Source organism: Dendropsophus ebraccatus, chromosome 8 (genome assembly GCF_027789765.1).
Source record: "Dendropsophus ebraccatus isolate aDenEbr1 chromosome 8, aDenEbr1.pat, whole genome shotgun sequence".
NCBI lineage: Eukaryota > Metazoa > Chordata > Amphibia > Anura > Hylidae > Dendropsophus > Dendropsophus ebraccatus.
In genome coordinates this window covers 58,862,963-58,883,944 of record NC_091461.1, presented here as the reverse complement: position 1 = coordinate 58,883,944, position 20,982 = coordinate 58,862,963, and the positions used below count along the sequence as shown (strand labels likewise).

The 20,982-nt window shown below is 41.8% G+C and overlaps 1 protein-coding gene across 4 annotated transcripts in view; it reads right to left on the bottom strand.

Moving 5' to 3' along the window:
* Positions 1-8,395: 8,395 nt before the first annotated feature.
* The window catches only part of P4HA1 (prolyl 4-hydroxylase subunit alpha 1), a 39,542-nt gene continuing 26,955 nt past the window's right edge, over positions 8,396-20,982 (bottom strand). For 2 of the 4 annotated variants that reach the window (XM_069980520.1, XM_069980519.1), the window contains exons 10-15: positions 15,976-16,075; positions 14,804-14,857; positions 13,992-14,057; positions 12,658-12,726; positions 12,251-12,347; positions 8,396-10,930 (exon numbers count right to left, since the gene is read on the bottom strand). In XM_069980520.1, coding sequence (XP_069836621.1) covers positions 10,860-10,930; positions 12,251-12,347; positions 12,658-12,726; positions 13,992-14,057; positions 14,804-14,857; positions 15,976-16,075 — 457 coding nt within the window. In that variant the 3' untranslated portion in view covers positions 8,396-10,859. The other 2 variants (XM_069980523.1, XM_069980522.1) reach the window with 1 other exon arrangement.

Here is a 20,982-nt window from a genome sequence, read left to right as displayed (position 1 = left end):
GCGGTATTATAACTTCATTCACTTCATTGGAACTGAGCTGCCACACAACTTGAAAAAAAGAGTGGTGTCCTTTCTGAATATTCACTTTCACACGCTGTATTTTTACAGAAAACAACGGCCACATTATTAAGTGACAGCAATCGATAACATCAACGTGTATGGAACAATGACCGTAGTGTATATATTGTGTATATACACTACGTCCGTTGTTTTCTGCGGCCGCACAAAATAATTGACAGGTCTATTTGTGAACAGCGGCTATACAAAATAGGCTGTGCTCAAAGTGTAGAGTACGGCTCCTGGACGTACTTAACATTGTGGACTATGGAGTGCGGGAACATGCAAATGTGCCCGCATTCCAATTTAAATCAAGTGATGTTCATTCATGTGAACATGGCCTTTAGGTGCATTTAATCTCACAGCCATTTTACCACATTATTTGTATGAAAAGGATGTTAGCTTTTTATCTATTTTATGTCCCTCAAATCTTAAGCAAAGAGTAAATGTAAGTTGTTATAAACATTGTGCTAAGTAAATAGCATGATACTATTAGTTAACTTAAAGCGACTCTGTACCCACAATCTGACCCCCCAAACCACTTGTACCTTCAGATAGCTGCTTTTAATCCAAGATCTGTCCTGGGGTCCGTTCGGCAGGTAATGCAGCTATTGTCATAAAAACAACTTTTATTCTGGCATCGCTGTGTCTAACGGTCGGGGCTTACATTTGTATATGCATTAGGCTTGCACCACCCTCTCTGTCCCTCCTCATCATTAGGAATGCTCCAGGCATTCCCCACCTGTGTGTATAATGAACATGGGCTGGATCGTTAATACACCAGTGCAAAGCTCAAACAGCAGTAAATGTTCCTGGATCATTCCTAATGATGAGGGTGGGGAGAAAGGACGGAGAGGTGGTGCCAGCCTAATGCATATACAAATGTAAGCCCCGGACGTTAGACACAGCACTGCAGGATTAAAAGTTGTTTTTATGACAATAACTGCATCCCCTGCCGAACGGACCCCAGGACAGATCTTGGATTAAAAGCTGCTATCTGAAGGTACAAGTGGTTTGGGGGGGTCAGATTGTGGGTACAGAGTCACTTTAATTACAAGAAACGGTCTACAGTGTATATGTTATGGGAGATTACATTAGGATCTGAGGGTAGGGGCTAATGTTACAAATGAGTGCCAGAGTGTTTCCTCAAGCATAGCACTCTATAGAACTTACTGTTCTTATCAGGGTCCAGCAATATGATACTGTATTACATGGCCCGATGTAAGCGAGTGCCGATCTGCTTGATTGCTGCTAGCTAGGGTGCCTTTACACAGAGAGATTTATCTGGTTTTTGAAGCCAAAGCCAGGAATGGATTTGAAAAGGGGAGAAATCTCAGTCTTTCCTTTATGACCTGTTCTCTGTTTATGGTCTGTTTCTGGCTTTGGCTTAAAAAATCTGCCAGATAACTCCATCTGTGTAAATGCACCCTTACAGAGCTTGTTAAATATCTTAATTATTAACAAGGGCTGCACTGGCATCATAACAAAACAGTTCCAAAAATTATACTTACCTGTCCATGCTCCCTCATGTCCTGCTCTTTGTTTCCCACTCACCGCAGCCACTGTTGTAGCTCTGTGCAGTGACAGACCACTCAACCAATCACTAGCTGAGATGGGACAGCGCCATGGCCAGTGATTAGCTGAGCGCCTGTCACTTTAGAGGCAGCTACAGCAAGTGGGAAATGGAGCAGCAAACTAGGGGAGCCGGGACAAGTAAGTATAATCTTTATTATTTTACATTACACCGTCATCAGCCAAACGGTGGGCAACCATTTTTAAACTTGCTAAAAGACAACGATCAGCCGATGTTCGGCTCTTGGGCTGATCAGTGTCTATATTACACTGGGCAATATTTGTATGAATTAGCCTGATTCAGCAGATTATCACTAGAGATGATCAAACAGCGGAAAATCTTAGGTTCTATAGAACTTGAACCCTGCCGAACCTTCCGCATTTGATTCCTGATGCCTTTACTACCCAATGCGGTACCTGGGCTGTCTCCTCCTTCCCCACAAACTGGGAGGGCATCGGAAATCAAATGTGGAAGGTTCGACAAGGTTCGAGTTCTATAGAACCTAAGATTTTCCGCAGTTCGATCATCTCTAATTATCACTCCATGTACTGGGGCCTTAAGGTACAATATTGCAATGTAGAGGTAGTCCATGTAGCTATTGGAGGCTCATGGAAAGGAAGATCCTTTTTATGTAAATCATGGAGCTATTCCCCAACAATATTATCAAACAAACCGAGGGAACCAGCCAGGAGATTATGCTATGCTTTTCTTCAAACGGACATATCTTCTTGTCCTAGTACAGTGGTGTGTGGTGGCAATTATCCAATACAAGTAGAGAAGCAGCATCTTTAAAAGAGAAGTCTGGCCCTGTCAAAATCTGACAGGTGTAAGGGGCAGGCAGGAGCTGGCTGGCAAATTTTAGCCTGGGGGGCAAGCACATAGCACTGGCCCATGAGTAGCAGGCTAGTGGCCCAATCCTTCTAGGACCACACTGGCCATTCCCTACTATGACATCAGTGCAGGGAAAGTAAATGGCAACCCCGACCTGTACTTCCTCTAGCGGCAATGTTCTGACAGTCCGGATAACATCTTCGGCCCTTCCAGTCATTTGTAAACAGGGAATTTCTACTGCTTCCTGTGAAGGGGTCAGAAGTCAATTTCCTGTATAAGTATATGAGATGGCTCAGCCCTGACCATAGTCCCATAGACTTATATTGACAAAGTGACTTCTGGCCCCTTCACATAGAGCAGTAGGAATTCCCTGGTCACAAATGACCCGACGGAGGTCCCAGAGCAGCGATCCAGAGCTAGAGAGGCATGGGGAGTTGGTGTCGGTTTATTTTATATTCCCCCACCCCTGCTGTTAGAAAAATGTTGTCCCTGGCCGGACTCCTCCTTTAACTTCTTTATGTAGCTGTAAAAAAATATATATATCTACAATTTCATTTTCTTTTGGTCCATTATACTTACTTCTGGGCAGAAGACCTGTTTGAGATACTTTTATTTTTGTCATAGATGTAAGGTTCCCTTTCAGGAAGGTTTTGTTATATACAATCTTGGGGGAAATATTTACATTTTATAGTTTAAATGTATCAGTTTTAGCGTTGAGCGAACCAGGTTCGGGTTCGAGTCCATCCGAACCCGATCGTTAGGCATTTGATTAGTGGTGGCTGCTGAACTTGGATAAAGCTCTAAGGTTGTCTGGAAAACATGGATACAGCCAATGACTATATCCATGTTTTCCACATAATCAAATGCCGAAAGTTCGGGTTCGGATCGACTCGAGCATGCTACAGGTTCGCTCATCTGTAATCAGGTTATAAAAAAAAAAAAATGTCCTTAAAAAGGTCTTAAAATTAGGTAACTACAACGTCAGATGACACCACCACATAAAAGTTTACACGGCTATTTTTTGAAAAAAAATCTAGTCCAAAATCTGAACCTGAAATCGTTCACATTATTACACAGAATGAGGGTCCATTTACACAGAAAGATTATCGGACAGATTATCTGACAAAGATTTGAAGCCAAAGCCAGGAATTGACTATTAACAGAGATTAAGTCATAAAGGAAAGCCTGAGATTTCTCCTCTTTTCAAATCCATTCCTGGTTTTGGCTTTAAATCTTTGGCAGATAATCTGTCAGATAATCTTTCTGTGTAAATGGACCCTGATAGTTGTTAGTTACTATCGTTACTACGATTGTTTAATCCATCTGACCCAGCAGAGGAAGGAACGATTTGGAATTACACTGAACAATTAGCGAACTATTAAAAAGAATCTGTCAGCTCCCGAGCCCTACCTAAGGGCTCGTTCCAACTGAGGAAAGGTAGCGGAATTCCGCGACGGAATTGTCCGCCGCGGAATGCCGTTAGCCTCCCGCTCATAATGGGAGTCTATGGGAGGCGCGCGCTCCTGCCCTGTCCGCGCTGAAGAATGAACATGCCCGGTCTCCTGCTCTCTCAGCTGTCAGCCAGTGCCTCTGATTGCTGATCAGTCCTCTGTAGGCAGATTATGTCTGAAAGAAACACTCAGATATAGTTGAATCTCTGAGCCCAAATGTAATGGAGCTGTGGTCAAGGGGTAACTCACTTGTCTAGAGACATTAAATTCCCAGATGGAAGTGAAATATAGGTCTTTCTTTTTTCATTGTATCATTTTTAAGGCTATTTTTGCTCAGTATTTTGGTCAATATTTTGCAACCAAAAGCAGTAGTGATTGAAAACACAGAAAGGCTATGTTCACACACTGTTGAAATTGAGTGGATGGCTGTAATTTACTAGAAAATAACGGCCATTATTTCAAAACAACGGCCATTAAATGGCCCCTCATTTGAACCAAAGAATGGCCTGCTGGCAGGTCTCTAGACAGGTGAGTTACTCCTAGACCACAACTATATCTGAGTGTTTCTTTCAGACATAAAGGGGGAGATTTATCAAAGGGTGTAAAATTTAGACTAATGCAAACTGCCCACAGCAACCAATCACAGCTCAGCTTCCAGCTCTGGTGAAAGGAAGGAGAAGCTGTGATTGGTTGCTGTTGCCAGTTTGCACCAGTCTAAATTTTACACCCTTTGATAAATCTCCCCCAAACTGCCTACAGAGAACTGATCTGCAATCAGAGACACTGGCTGACAGCTGAGCAAGCAGGAGGCCGGGGAGCATTGATAATTCATGAAGAAGTGGAAGGAGTGGTGAGTGTGGCACAAACACTTCATTACAGTAGGATTGTGCATAATCCACTGTATGGACAAATTACCAAAAGGTTCCATGCTCACTAGGGGACTCCCAGCTACAACAAACTGTCAGCACCTTAGGTAGGGCCTGAGTCTTAAAGCCTGACCCCCTTCAGGCATTGAGCAATATGTGCTTCATGCTCATCTATTTAGGTTTTGTACAAGGATTGGAATCAGAGGACAAAGTACTATAGAAAAAGATAGTGAAATCTACAGATTAAAAAAGCTTCTGGGTAGCTAGCTAGCTATCAGCAATGTGTGTCACCACTACCTTTTTATTGCACTGTTTGTAGGAGTAAAGGTTGTCATGTCCCCTCATTTTACGAGCTTCAAACTTATAATTGGAAAATAAATATGTCTGACAAATAACATTGTGTAAGTACACTGTGTCTGAGTTAAGGTGATTGTTAAATGGTCCCTTTAAAATCCCTGGGTTCAGTTGACTATCTAAAAGTGTATAGGGGGGGGATGGGTACCCAGACTGTCCCCCTAAAGTCATGATAATTGTTCATGTTCCTGAGGTAGACAACCACACACGCCTTAATAAGCATAAAAGTTGAGTCAGGGGAAATAGCTGTTATAGTGGGGTATTTACCCAAAAGCGGTCTAAAGTGGATGAGCAGCATAAAGTTGACCATTAGAGATGTGTCAGTCAAACCCACAGATTTTGGATCAGCCAACCACCTAATGTGTATGGTGGCCTCCTGACTCTCCTGATGACATGCTGGATTTAAGCTGTCTGACCCTTTTATTTTTGGCAAGATAAGCTGCCACTAGAGGAGATTTTTCTAATAATGCATTTAACTAACCAAAAACTAAACAGCCCCAGCCCTTTTTAACAGTCGTAGAAAACTTAAATTTTATTATTTGCAGTTAAAATCTCTTAGCAGTCCCCAAACAAATAACTTGAATTAAAATCAACACCTCAGTTGCAGTTGTGAATTACAAACAGCTCCATAACTAGTGCTAGACTGCACTTCATTTTGGTGCCCTGATATCTATCTACATACCTAATTAGCAATTGTCTCTTAAAGGGACTCTGTCACCTTCAAACCACCTTCCTCAAAACCCGGAACTAAAGTCATCTGTAAGTAGGATAAAGGATGGTGATTCCAAATCTGTAATTTGTAGCTTTCTACTTATGGTCAGTTATAACGGAGCGATAATTCGCCCAATCGAACGATTAACGATTTCAAAGTAACAATGGGGGAGATTTATCAAAGGGTGTAAAATTTAGACTGGTGCAAACTGCCCACTGCAACCAATCACAGCTCAGCTTCCATCTCTGGTGAAAGGAAAGAGGAGCTGTGATTGGTTGCTGTGGCAAGTTTGCACCAGTCTAAATTTTACACCCTTTGATAAATCTCCCCCAATGTGTTTTTTATAACGATCAGTGTTTAGATGGAATGATATATTCGCATTAAGATGGCTTAAAGTGACACTGTCACCCCATTTTGTCATTTTTACATAATTGAAAAGCTGTACATTACTAATTTAGCTGTCTCCTCAGCTTCTTTCAGATTATTGATTATGATGCTTGTTCTTGAGAAAAGTTTTAACCGCTTAGTGCACCACGGGGGCGTGGCTTAGTCGTTAATGCTCCACATTGCTCCGCCCACTACAGCCCCGATGGCTCCACCCCCTTTGTGAGGTCATCCGTCCAGGCTGCTCTGCAGCAGCGGCCTCGATCTTGTTTAGCTCTCCCCTCCCAGCCCGTGCTGGCTTCTCTGGACATGCGTGTTCACAACAGCCTTAGCGTGATTCGCGGGGGTCCCGTTTATATCCCGCGCATGCGCACTGGCTGAAAGTGCTTGTCCAGCAGTAGCCGGCCCCCAGCACCATCCTGCAGCAGCAGATTTCATACGGCCCAGGCACGGTAGGGTTATGAATGACTCCACCATGCCTGGCCCGGATGAAATCTACTGCTGCAGGATGGTGCTGTAAACTCCATTAGTGCCTGATGTCGCTGCGGCTGTGTAGACGTCCCCACAGCCAGCAGCGATTGGATGCGCCAGTGCGCAGGCGCATGGCGGCCGTCCTGCTTGCACTGCGCCTGTGCCAGAAAACTACATTCAGCGGCCAGTATGTCAGAGAAGGAAGCTGTGGGCTGCCACAATTCTACTAGCTGTTCGGACAGCGCGCAGTCTGAACAGCTAGTAGAATTGCGGCCGCCTGCAGCTTCCTTCTATGTAATATGTAATAACAATTTTAGGTTAACGATAAACAATCTCGTTTGCGATTGTTTAAGCAGCTTAAGCGCGATTGCTGCAACCTGTCATTAACGGTGAGGACCGGACTGCTCACTGCAGCTGGCCCCCACCTCCTATGAAGAGAGCTCCGCTCCGGATGGCGCTTGATAGCCCAGGATGTACCGGTACGCCCAGGGTCGTCTGGGGACAGTGTAAAAAATATTTAAAAAAAAAAATACAAATCAGAAAACAAAATAATGGAGAGGCCCGGCCAGATGATCCTGTGGGGATTGGGCAGTGCTCCTGGCCGAGGAGTACGCTGACTTACAGTGCAGGACCGGTGCTGAGAAGAAAGGTAGGACACATACCTTACTCCTCAGTGTCCCAGTCGCTATAGGGGTCTCTCAGCAGGTTAGATTCATTTAACTTTCTGATTGTCCCCCTTTAATAATTTAATTGTTCTCTGTGTACTCCTGAGGTTCCTCTTTAAAAAACCTTCAGATATGAGAGATAAAGCATGGGTGTAGATAAAAGTGTAAAGAGTCTGCAGTTGCACCTACAGTATGCTCTGAAGTCTGAGTGGGCCCAAAAAGGTCCTTGCCCTATAGTGTTGAGGAGAGAAGAGAAGATCTTCTAAAGAAACTGTCACCAGATATAGGCTGACCCATATGAGGTGACAGGAACCCTGAGTAAGACACTACATTAGTGAATTTATCAAAGACTACAGAGAAAGAGTGCAGAGTCCATGAGTTGTGGCTTAGGACCACCGTCAATGGACAATGTTCTGTTGTTCAATCAATACAGTGTAGAGCACTGTCAATCATTAGTAGGCAGACTAGGCTGCAATACACAAATAGTGGGATATGGCTTATGCTAACGTAAAGGCCTTCTAATCAAATGAAGGGAGTTGAGGGTATGCCGCCAGCCAGGACAACTCAATTGTATAATGCAAAAGGGCGAGTGCTTTGCACATTATTATAGGTTTAGAATGCACATTTTTTGCACTACTTTTTACCATTTTTCTTAGTAGCTGACAGAATTGAACATTTTAAATAAATGTGTCACTCAAGGACATGTCAAGAAGTTTAGATCAGTCAGTCAGGAGAACAAGTGGTGAGACAACCACACTTGCGTGATCTCCCCGCTACGTGCATCCGATCTGGACAGCCCTAGAGACTTGCATTTTGCAGGCGTCCAGGTCACACAACACAGATCTGGGAAAAAATGCATTAAATGCAGATAAAGACTCTTGTAGTCTTAACACTTCCCGTTGCCATTTTATCCTGATGTAGTGTACATTTTAACATCAGACTTGAAATAAAGAACGTCTTTTTATAAGTAGGTTGTGCTGATGCTTACTTCTTGTGAATCTAACTAAAACTATGAATCAACCACAAGACAATTTTTACAGAATTTTTTTTACAGAAATTTATTTGGGGGAAGGATGCAGTGCACAACAATACAAAGATCACTATTAGAACAGAGCTATGCCATTTGTTAAACCTGTTCATACATAGAGTAATGTAAATATGGGACACTTCACATTCCAGGACCCCACAGACATGTACAAAAAGATCATTTAAAAAGGGTTATAAATAGTTAATTTTGCCACAAAAATAGATTTTGAAGTACAAAAACTGCAGAAACATTACTGCAGCTGGTGATGGTTTAACAATTATGGAGCATCACGTAAGGTAAAGACCTCATGGGCGGGTAGACCTAAATTGGCAGAGGCATGAAAGAAAAATGTTAACATTTTCCTCTTGGCACAACAGTAACGCCATTCCTTGGGCTGGCATATGGAAAGTTAAGGCACTGACTTGTCTCTGAACAAAAGCCGGTAACTACAGTATAATGTGCATTACATTTATCACATGTCACATTCACACAGCGATGCCAAAAGAGATGGCACTTTAGCAGATTAGGCATTTTAATGAAATAAAAAAAAAAAACCTCAGCAGTTTTTGCACCACCAACACTAATATTCTAGCAGAAAATATTCAACTTCTCCAGCACAATCCTGCTGTGTTACATTAGGTTACATGAAACAGATCGGACCACCAGTACCTTTGGCACCTGACCTTTGAGCAGCACCATGATGTAAAGCACTATTCAGATTCACCGGCTTTTGTTCTCCTGCTGCACAAGGAATAAAACGCTTCCAAAAAAAACCCAATACAATAGGAGAAAATGATGTGCAAATACTCCTGGTGTAGGAATGTTCAGGGTTCTGCAGATTATCTAGTGATCAAAATGAGAAATAATTTACAAGTATAATAGAAAATTCTTCTTTAAAGGGCTTGTTCTGCCATTATCTGTTATCCCCATTTTAAGGATAACCGCCTGATCATAAGGAATCTTACTGAAAAAACTCTCAAAATCTTCAGAACAAAAACTTGAGTGTCCTGTGAGAACAGAGTGGTGGTCACACATGTGCATTGCCACTGCATTTATTCTCTATGGAAACTGCCACATATATCAGAGTACAACACTGGGCTTTAGTGAATCCCATAGAGAATCAATAAAGCAGTGGTCACGGGTCAATGCTGCTCTATTCTAACAGGAAATTCAGGCTCTTGCTCTAAGTATCACTGGAGGTCCCAGCACTCAGACTTCCCATGACAAGACTGTATATCCTATGCTGAGGATAGGGGCTAACCTCACTAGTAGGATAAGGCTCAGACTCAGTGGTTTTAGCTTGAAGGGTGGAAGTGGCCAAAGCATTGAGCCTGCTTAGCATAAACACTGCTCAGTATAAGGTCAAGTCATTGTTTTTATTAAATTCACTGGATCTCTCTGCTTTGAGTCTACTCACTTTCATGCTGAATGAACCATTAGCCTTCAGGGCGGATCCCAGCACCTTCTCGTCATCCCACCATCCTTGACTGAGAGATCGCTTCTTGTTTCAGTATAGAGATCTGTCAATCGAGGCTGGTGGGGTGGGAGGGTAGCAACTAGGGTCCGCACTGATGGCTTGTGGTTTAGGCAGCATTAAAGTGATGACAGATTCCTTTAAAAGATCAGTCCTAGACATAACACAATGAGGGCGATTTACAAATGGGTGTGTCCCTTAAATGCACCAAAATTTGGCACATCATAATGTATGTGTTTTAAAGACTTTCCACATGGGTGCAGCTTCATGGGAAGGGTATCGCTTAAAAGGCACCAAAAATTTTCAACAGAGATTTTTGATGCAAAAGAAAGCCAACCTCCATGTAATAATTTTGGCACAATAATTTTGACTAGCATGTTATACTTATCAGCATCAGTCACTGTGGGAAAAAAAATATTTTATATAATATATATATATATATATATATATATATATATATATATATATATATATATATATATATATCCTTAGACTCTCTAGTGTAAGTTTACTCTATTTGACAGCTTTGTAAATCTGCCCCAAAGTATCAATTTTTGCCTGGAGTGCTCCTTTAATTTTTATTTTAGATGTAATATCAATTAAAACAAATTGTACCTAAACATTATGGTGAAAATAAAAGAATTGAACACACAAAACCCTGCACCACACATGTAGTCAATAAACCTACATATATTGCAGTATGATTATTGTTTTCTCTTGGGATCACCAAAGCACAGAGGTAAGAAGGTGGGGGCACAAGATCAGCCCTCTGTCTCAATTGTATTGCGTGGCTCCGGTTTTAATCAATTTGTGCAGATTTTTCGACCTTTGAAGGCTTAATACAAATAATGAATAATGTCCTCCACAAATGATTCTTTCCCAAAGATTTTGGGGAGTACGGCTTTACAGTTCATTGCTAGCAAAATGGGCAAAGCACTTCCCGGAAAGCTTTGTGGCTGAGTCGTATTCCATTTTCACATAACGTAGGCTTGGATCATTCCAATTCGGATAATTTACACGGCCTTCGGAATTCTTGACCCCGCTCGTGGATCCATTTATTTGATACTGCAATACAAATTATTTGCTTTATTTAAATTAAATCTAATTAGAAATTCAAATGTTTTGTCACATTTACTGTTTTTTTTTTCTTTTTAAACAAACACAATGGCTAAAAAAGTAACAGCAGGATAGAAGTTTCTAATCTGCTGTTCTGGCCCATAGCACATGTGGTGCTGAGGATGACTGTTTCCTTACCTTGGTCCTCAGCACAGTTTTGGGGAAATTTTTACTTTATTCGATATATAAATGAGGCTGTTTGTCCTGGCCAGGCCATCCTTACTAATGTATAGTCATCCAGCACTCTGAAGTTATGAGTGCGAGAGTGACGTCACTGCGGAGCACTGCCCCAATATTTATTAGGAGGGGCAAATCTGTGCAGAGGGTGGTGGCTCCACCACCTTATTTCCACTTTCAATGAAGTACAAATTTCCCGAAAACACTGAGGATTAAGATAAGAAACTTACCTTCATCCTCAGCCCCCCAAGTGCTACAGGGACATATCAGCAGGTTAGATGCTTCTAACCTGCTGTTAGTTTCCCTTTAAATACTGTAAATGTCCTTAAGCACTGAGGGGCTTTGTTCTTTATTTTAAAGGTGCTGCAAAAGAAGCCCAAGACAGAAATCCTATGCTCAATATAGTTAGTGTTCAGCTATTCAAAGGCAGCCAGGCTTCTTTTCAAATGCTCAGGATCAGAAGAACCTCTAATTCTTGCCTTTTAGCCTGTGTAATGGACAATAGTGACCATGGTAATTAAATGGAGTACATACTGTAGGGCAGAGATTAATTCTGTAGGCCCACTGGCATCACTATGACACAATGGTGTTCTGATGTTGGCCTTCCATGGCAGCTATGCATCCAATTCAAGATAACCCAAAATATAAAAGTCCCTTTATTCATTACTAATATCTCACAGTAAATACCTAGACCCTTATTTATTATAATCAAGAGGTGCGTATGCAGCCCAAAATGGGACCAATGAAAAACTACAACTTGCCCAGCAAACAACAACCTATCATACATAAAATACAAGGTCTGGGCATGTGACCACATAAAATTAAGTTCTTAAAGAGTTTTTTAGTTTGAAAATGTAATAAAAGTAACAAACTTATGTCACAAAATAAGACTAAGTTGAAAGAAGAATAAAGTTACTGCTTTTGGAAACAATGAATGAAAAAAATAGCTTAGTCATTAAGGCCTAAAATAAACCAGTCATCATGTGGTTAATATAATTTCTTCTCTTTACCACTGGGGGCAGCAGCACATAGCTGCAACCATCAATCAGCGCAACACTGCAGCAATCCTAGATAAATGTATTCCATACTCACCCCATTTACTGCCAACTAAAACAGGACATGCCGCATGCCTTGTACTGTAATCTCCTTCTCCACTTTCAAAGAGGTTATACCAGAAAACTGCTGTCCCCTACAAAAGACACACATTTAATAACATGAGTATTTGTAAAAATATAATTTAATTTACCTGTCTATAATGCATTAAAATGCAATATATAAGCAAACCAGACAACTAATGTATGAGAACAAAAACATAAATCCACACAGAAAATAACCAAATGACAGAAAAGGGATCAGAATACTTCAGACACAAAACCTTTGGAAATCCATGTGATATTTATTATTCTTGGCTCCAGGGGAGTGGCAGGTTACAATTACATGTATGTAGAATAAAGGTAAAATACAAAAGGCAAGAGCGTATTGTCCCACTCTCACGATACCTTTTTAGGGTATACTGCAGCTCCCACTTCTGGAAATACTGTAGCGCCACCTGCTGGCACGTCACTCATCTGCAAAAGGAAAATATTACTAAGTTAGTAATATCTTTATATTACTTTTCAATAAAAATTATTATACAGGAAAGATTCCCAGTTCCATTTTCTAATACCAGGCGCAGCTGTAAAACTAAACCTAAAACTAATGGCACTACATAGAACAAACATTACGCCCATATGCTGTAAAAAAAAAATAAGAAAGGAGGAGAACTGTCCCCAAATTGACCACATGATGAGACGTGATGAATTCTAATGTGGGGGGAAATTTGTGAGGCCACCATACACATTTGCTGATCCCACCAAACTTGGCAGGTTCAGCCTTTAATCTAATATGTATGGCAAGCGCAACAATCAAATCATAATAATATTTTTTATTTCTATAGCATCAACAGATTCTGCAACACTTTACAATTATTGGGGATCCATACATAGACAAAAAGAGACATAACAGAGATACACGTGTAATTATCAAGCCATACATGAGGAGTGAGGGCCCTGCTTGTAGACTATTAGGAGGGATGGCACATCTATACGTCTCACACCTGGGCCTCACTTAAACCTAACCACACGAGAGATGCTACAACATAAACTTGGGTAATAAATCATAGTAAAGTCTGCTATCAGGGACTAGTGTTGAGCTGATCTGTTAAAAGTGTTCGAGTTGGCAACTGAAAGACTCAACATTTGATTACCAGTGGCTGCAGAGATTGCATGCCGCCCTAGGGCTGCTAGGAAAAGATGGATACAACCTACGGTCATGACCATCTTTTCCTGGCAGCCCTAGGGCGGCATGCCATCTCTGCAGCCACCAGTAAACAAATGCAGAGTCTTTGAGTTGCCGACTCGAACACTTTTGACAGATCAGCTTAACGCTACCAGGGACAAGTACATACACAACTCCAACTTGATTGGGTCTTCAACTTTATGTTCCAATGGTGCAAGAAACAAAACTGATCAGCACAGACGCAAATACAGCAGCAGTATTACAGCTGTATTTTCGGGTGCTGATTATATTTAAGTGCTCCAACACTGTAGTGGGTTGGGAGGACAGTCCTTTTCTGCTTAGCTTGGCCACCTCATTATTCATGTACATTGTCCCCTATCCCTTTTTGCCCAGCAGTTATGAAACAATATAGAACATAATGCCGTCACCATATGGAAGAAATTACACTAACAAGCAATCTTTCCCAAGTTCTATTACATCCTGATATCCAATGTATCAAGTGAGCGTCGCTATCCTTACATACAGATACAGTGACATAATGAGACTAGTAACTTACATAAAACAACCAAGTGGCAATTCGGTTGCCTGTACCAAGCTCTTTAAACGCATCCGGTTCATCTTTCTGTGGAATACACAAAAATATATTAGTGCACTGGCAGCATATTAACAAGTGTCCTGAAAAACATGCACGGTCATACATTGTCTCTTTGGAAATCTGAAGAATGATTTAGCTTTGAAGAAATACAGAAATATGGTTTCTACAATCATTGGGTTATAATCTCTAATAGTAATCATGTTACAGACATTGAGAAACATGCTCAGACAAACGTATATAGTTTAAATATGAATTAGAATAAATGCACTACATCCAGACATTCACAAAAGAATAGATCCTCTATACTCTGGTGCATTGTCCACAAAATCTAATCCCATCATGCTACAAAACCACCAGGAGTTCGATCAGGAAAAAACATGAGGACTACAAAGTCATTGTTTCCAATATGATATCTATAACTCTATATAATTTGATTGTTACGCGTCAATTTTTCTCTTGGTGGTTTTATAAACTGTTTTACCAAGACAGAATAATTGGTTGAATGTAAGGTTTATGTTGACACACAAGTATGGTGGCATCACTGCAAACATCAAAACCATCGGCTTCAGCTCAGGTAATGGTAACACACGCTATTACAGCTACAGGTGGGAGCCCACAGATGGAAGCGCTGCTTGCAGGACACCAGAACGTTACTTGCCCGTGCAAAGTCAAAGTGGGGTTCATATTGTCCTCCCATGCCATAATTTGCCACCTGAAAGAGACAAAAGACAATATATGGGAATATATATCTGCTCTCTACAAGAAAAACTTACCCTTCCAAAATCAAAGTGGGGCTCATATTGGCCTCCAACACCATAGTTGGCCACCTATGAGAAGAACACAGTGAGGAATAAGAGTGCAAACACAGCGAGGACAATCCACATGTCAAATCTATAGGACCGTAACTAAATCAGCAAGCGTCATCAGGTGTAGCAGCATAGAGGGCGGGATGTGTCAGATCAGTGTTCATTAATTCCACTTTCAAGGACCAGTTTGTGTTTTGAGGCTTTCCTTAGTATTTCACAGGTGAAAAAACTATTGTCACCACTGGTGATCCTTGGCACTCACCCCTGAGAGGATGATGGCAGGGGGATTCTCAGTGTCCCTCTAGTGCCCTGTGTCCCTCAGTGTCCCCCTGCCATTGTCCTCTTCAACATCCACAGCCCGCACAGCACTGGGAGTCGGGTCGTGACATCACCATGTTATCCAGGAAGTGAAGCCTTGATGCAGTAGGAAGTGCAGGCAAAAGATCACTGTATAAGCATTTCCCGTAATAAGTGTATATTGGGGATTTGTATAACTTTTACTGGGCAATACAATACTTACACCGGACTTCTACTTTAATGCACCCACCAATAGGGAGGTTACCCCCACATACTGCAATTAAATATTCTATTAATGCCTGTAGATTGTTTCTTACATCATTTAGTGTTGTTAAAATGCACCATACTGAAAGAGTAGTAGATGCTTGGAACAAACTTTCAGCAGATGTGGCAGGTAAACACTAACTGAAACTAAACATGCTTGAGAAGAACATACATCTATACCAAGATAATAAAGGAAATACTAAAAGGGGCAGACTAGACGGACCAGGGGGTCTTTTTTGCCGACAATCTATGTTTCTATGCCATAATTGATGGATACGGTGCATATACTGGCATGCTATAACACGGTTAAGAAGCTATGATTTTGTAGTTGTGTGTGCACCTGCAGATAACTTTTATATGTAGGAAAATACTGGTTGCACAATTTGTTTACTGAACACTAAACCACCACAATGGGACAACTGGGAACAATAACTAATTGAACAGCTGCAGGAAACATGCACAGGCCACAGGAGAGTACATAAATTGTAGGCTTATACCTCTTGCTTTGATTTTTTGTGTGTTTTATGTTTATACTTTATTATGCTAGTAAAACTCTTTAAACATTTCTAGCAACATACCTGTAGTTCCTCCGCTGTGGACACATCTAGCCCTGTTAATTCCTGTATTCTTGTATTAATTCGGGCAACAACAGGGTCCTCATAGCCAGACAGCCAAGCACTGGCATAAAAAGAAGGACGGAGGCACAGATTATTATTCTAGTCAGATACAAACAAGTTTTACAGCTCTTTTAAGTAAAGTCTCATTTAACATGCAAAGCACTAGTGCTTTAGTGACATTTGGAGGTCAGCCTGGCTGCTCTGCATGTATATGGACCTGAATGTGGCAGCACTTGTGTCATGTGACTATTCCTATTGTAAAAGCATTAACCCACTTTAACTCAACATGGCTTAACAACGTTATTCTGGTTGACTACAGTGTGTTGCTGCATTAAGGCAGGCCATAGAGTATTCCAGGGACAATCTTCTCTAATACTTATTCAGCAATAATCATGATATATTCCAATAACCCTGCAGTGCTAGACATGACAACTGATGCATGAAAAGCTTCATTGTGGTTGTGAGTTCACACATTTTAAGATTAGCTATAGCCAAAAAATGTATTTAAAGCGGTTATCCTGCACTACAAAGACATGGCCACTTTCTTCCAGACACAGCACCACTCGTCTTCAGTTTAGGGTAGCTACACACACACACACACACACACACACACACACACACACACACACACCAGATTTTCTGTGGATCCGCAGCATATTTCATCTAAATAACTGAACACAGCATCAAATCTGCACCATTAAATCTGCTGCGGATCTGGTGTGTGTGAAGGAACCCTATGGGTGGGTTTACACTACGGAATTCTCGCGGATAAACTCCGCGGAAATCCGCCAGCTGTACGCACTCACGGACGCGCGCCTTTCCGCCGGCTCCACAGACACCATTGTATGGGCCGGCTGATTCCGCCGAAAGAAAAGAATTGGCGGAATCAGCCGGCCCATAGAATGGTGTCTATGGAGCCGGCGGAAAGGCGCACGGCCGTGCTCACGTACAGCGGACGGAATTCCGCAGAGTTTATAGGCAAGAATTCCGTAGTGTGAACCCACCCTTAGGTGGAGTTTTGTAAAGTAGTTCCATTGAAGTGAATGGAGCTTAATTACAAACCACACCTGAGCTGGAGACAAGAGTGGGGCTACCTCTGGAAGTAGCCATGTTTTTATAGCGCTGGAAAACCCCTTTAAAAGAATCTTCAGCAGAGATACTGTATGAAGCCAAAACCATGCCAACAGATCCACACCCAGCTCTTCCATGTAGAATATACAAAAAACATTCAAAAAGGTAGGATTATTATTGTGCAAGAGTTTTTCTCTCAATTTTCTGCAGCATATAATTGGGGCATAACAGCCAAAATAGCTGTGGAATATCAGTAGATTATGGGGGACATTTACTAAGCAGTCTAACGTGTGTGACTATTCTAATGTGGGTTGGTGTTTTGTTCCAATATTGTGTGAGATTTTCCTTAGAGGCATTTATTACCACAGTGCCACTTTTCCATAAAAGTCACACAAAAAAAGTCGCAAACAAATTTACTTGGTTCTGACCAGACGTAGGTCTGCACCTGTTTTTGCAACTTTTTAAAAAGTGCAAATGATAAATTGGGCACTAATCTCAGATTATGTGAAAGTTTCGGTGAATACTTAAAACAGGCAGGCGTAAATCATGATAAATGAAGCGTGGGAGGAGGCCACGCCTCCTTCCCACCTTGTCACTCCCCCCCTCAAGCTCCCCCAGCCCGCCCATTGGGCGAGCAGGGAAAGGCAGGCGTACGCCAGGGAGGAGGGGGCAAATCTGCACCTTCTCCCTAGCGTACGCCTCGGGCGGACATTTCATAAATATCCCCCAAAATCCCAAGCTTTGGGGACAGGAGTGAATGCATGTCACATATGCATAAATGTGACCCCCTCTTACATAATTAAGGAAATCATTGGAACCAGGACTCTGGGGGATCTACAGTCTTACCTATGGTATACATGAAAGTAGACTAAATCCAACACTCACCATGCGTTTGCAGTACAGTCTCTATATTCCGTGTAGCTCGTGGGGGGGGGGGGGGGGGGGATAAAACAAAGGGCAGGAACGTCTCCGATGGGACGCCCATTTCAGGCTATACTGCCCGTCGTCTAGCCCGGAGCCTCAAACAATGTGAGGGAGGTGCTTAAATAGTAAGTGCTCACGTGATACAAAAATGTAACAAAAGTCAATCATCATGTATGAAATACAAAGGTCTCACACAAACACACTGTAGTCGGCGTTTTTCTTTTTTGCCTTATTTAACACACATTACATAGTTAACTTTGTAATGTGTCTATATAAGCGATCCCCCTATCAGTAGCCAACATGACCATCGTAGTAAGTCTAGCTGGCTAGAACAATCCCTACCACAGGGTAATAAGAAATTTGGTCAGTGTAGATACTCTCAACAAATGGAGAATGTAGCTTTCATAAAACTTGGGGGCCACGAATGTCTTATCACTGACTATCACAAAAAAGACCCTTATGGGTGCGTTTCAAGGAGCACTGCTACTCTGTGCACACTGGTAAAGGGGTGCCCAGACTTATCAACCATGTGAAGAAGGTCCATGGAGGGGACACAGGAGTCCTGAGATTCCTACAGCTACAAAGAATTAATGCATTTCCAGGAGAGGACAGACAGAGTACCCATGCAAAAACAGTCGCTCTGGATCACTAAAGTTAATACAGTGGGTCCAGTAGGACTTAATGAGCATAACCACTACAGTGTTTTTGTGTGAAACCTTTGTATTTTCATACATAATGATTGACTTTTGTTACTGTATCATGTATTTGTTTATGTATCATGTGAGCACTTACTATTTAAGCGCCTCTCTCACGTTGTTTGCCGCTCCGAGCTAGACGACCAGCAGTATAGCCTGAAACTGCCATCCAATTGGAGACATTCCTGCAGCTTGCATCATCCCCCTTCCTACGCCATGAGCTACACGGAATAAAGAGACCGTACTGCAAACAACCGGTGAGTGCTGGATTTATTCTACTTTCGTATACACCAGTTCATGCTGCACCTTTTGGCATCCTAGCACCCTGTATTGCTACGTTACCATGTTGCTGCAAGCAGTCTATTGCTAAACCATAGCTTCCTGATACTAACCAGCTGTACCTCTTCTACCTTATTTATGGCATACTACATTTTAAAGAACACTGCGCAACACAATATATTTCAGACTTTTGTTTAAACTTAACTATTTCATTATAGCTTTTACACAAAAGATTTGTCATTAATAGTACTAGAAAATTCCTGCATTGGCAGACATGAAGCTTGCAGAAATAACAGCAAATTTTTACTCATGGCAAAACTGTTCTGTTTACTGTGAAGCAGGACGTGCCAGCAGGGGAAGAGTTGAAAATAGCCATTTTCCAAAGTCATAAAAAGTACAGTAACCCTTTTGAGAGTCCGCATTCCTAAAGTGCCAGCAAACAGTTACGTCTTTTCTGTATGTGTCACATCACAGGCAGTCCGGGTTCATTAAGTAAGAGGTTGGTGGATACTGGCCAGATGCCAGCGTAAATTGCCACGTACTTTGCGCAGTACACAGTACGTTACAAAGAAGGCTGTATTGGTCATTCACAGCAGACTTGGCTGCGGCCAGGAGTATTAAAGAAACACAAACCTAAATGAACGAGGACTTACCTATAAACTTAAAGCATTGCCTGCATATATTATCTATTGTATCATTGTGTGACAGTAGGTTTTGGGTGTTCTCACTTTGTTCAGTGCTGAGCTGCAGTTGGTTTATTTTTCCAGTTTTTTTCCAGTTTAATAAACAAATTTGACAACTATATAAAATGTGAAAGCTAAATTTAAATCAAGGTTGAACAAATGTTCTGTGGTCATTCTAATTTCATCTGTCGTTTTGCAAAATGGGGGTGGATGCTAGGCTGGGGGGTTAAAGGGGTCGTCCAGTTAGGTAAAATATATGTTGAATTATCCCTTTTCCTGGAGACTAACAATTCATTTCATATATACCTTTACCTTATTTGTCTCCTTCCCTGATTTTTGAGCCTGCTGCTTTATGCTAAATACACAAAGGGGGACATTTATTAAGTCCGGCGTTTTTTTACGCCGGACTTATAAATGTCCCCGCATCTCCGGCGCTACGGGGAGTTATGTAGAGGCGGACTGCCTCTACATAAATCCCGTGCGCGTCGGTGCGCACAGCCGAAAACCTACGCCAGCTGAGGACTGGAGTAGGTTTTCGGCGTATCTTTTGGCGGAACGGCTGGTGAATCGCGCGGACTCTTGAGTCCGCGCCCTCCGTTCCGCCCCCTTCACACCCCCTCCCCGCCCCCTGGCGTACTCGGCGGTAAGTGCTGATTTGCGAATATTTTATTCGCAAATCGGCCATTTGCGAATAAAAAAATACGCAAATCGGCACTTTCCGCCGAAAATCATCCGTACGCCAGATGATACATGTCGCCCAAAGTCTGTCTCAGCTCTCCCCCTCCCTTCTAAAATGCTTTCATGTAAACCACTACATGGCTGGCTGTTTCTGCACGGTTTCTTCTCTCTGTACGGCAAAAAGGATTAAGCACAGTCAGGTCACAAGTAACTTGACCTCAGATTAGGCTCCAGGCTTTACACAGTGTATAACAGCTGGCCAGGGATGTTATTTACATGAGCAATCTGGATGTGAGGGGATGGAGAGCAGAGACAGACTGAACAGCTCAAAAATTGATTTTTGTGTTTTCATCAGAAAGCAGCAACTTAAAAATCATAGAAGGAGACAGGTAAGGTAAAACTACATCTCTGTACGTGAACTTGGCTGTAAACATCTTATACAAACTAGAAAAAAAAAACACAACTTGGGACCATAACACATTTTCTGTGGAGACATATAAATAGGAATAAAATGAAGTGATAAGACAAAACAGGATTGGTAACCTATATTTAAAGAGGCAATAAATAACAAATTGAGAGAAATTACTGATGCATATAAAGGAAGATGATGTCATAATAAGCAAGAGGTGTCACATCAC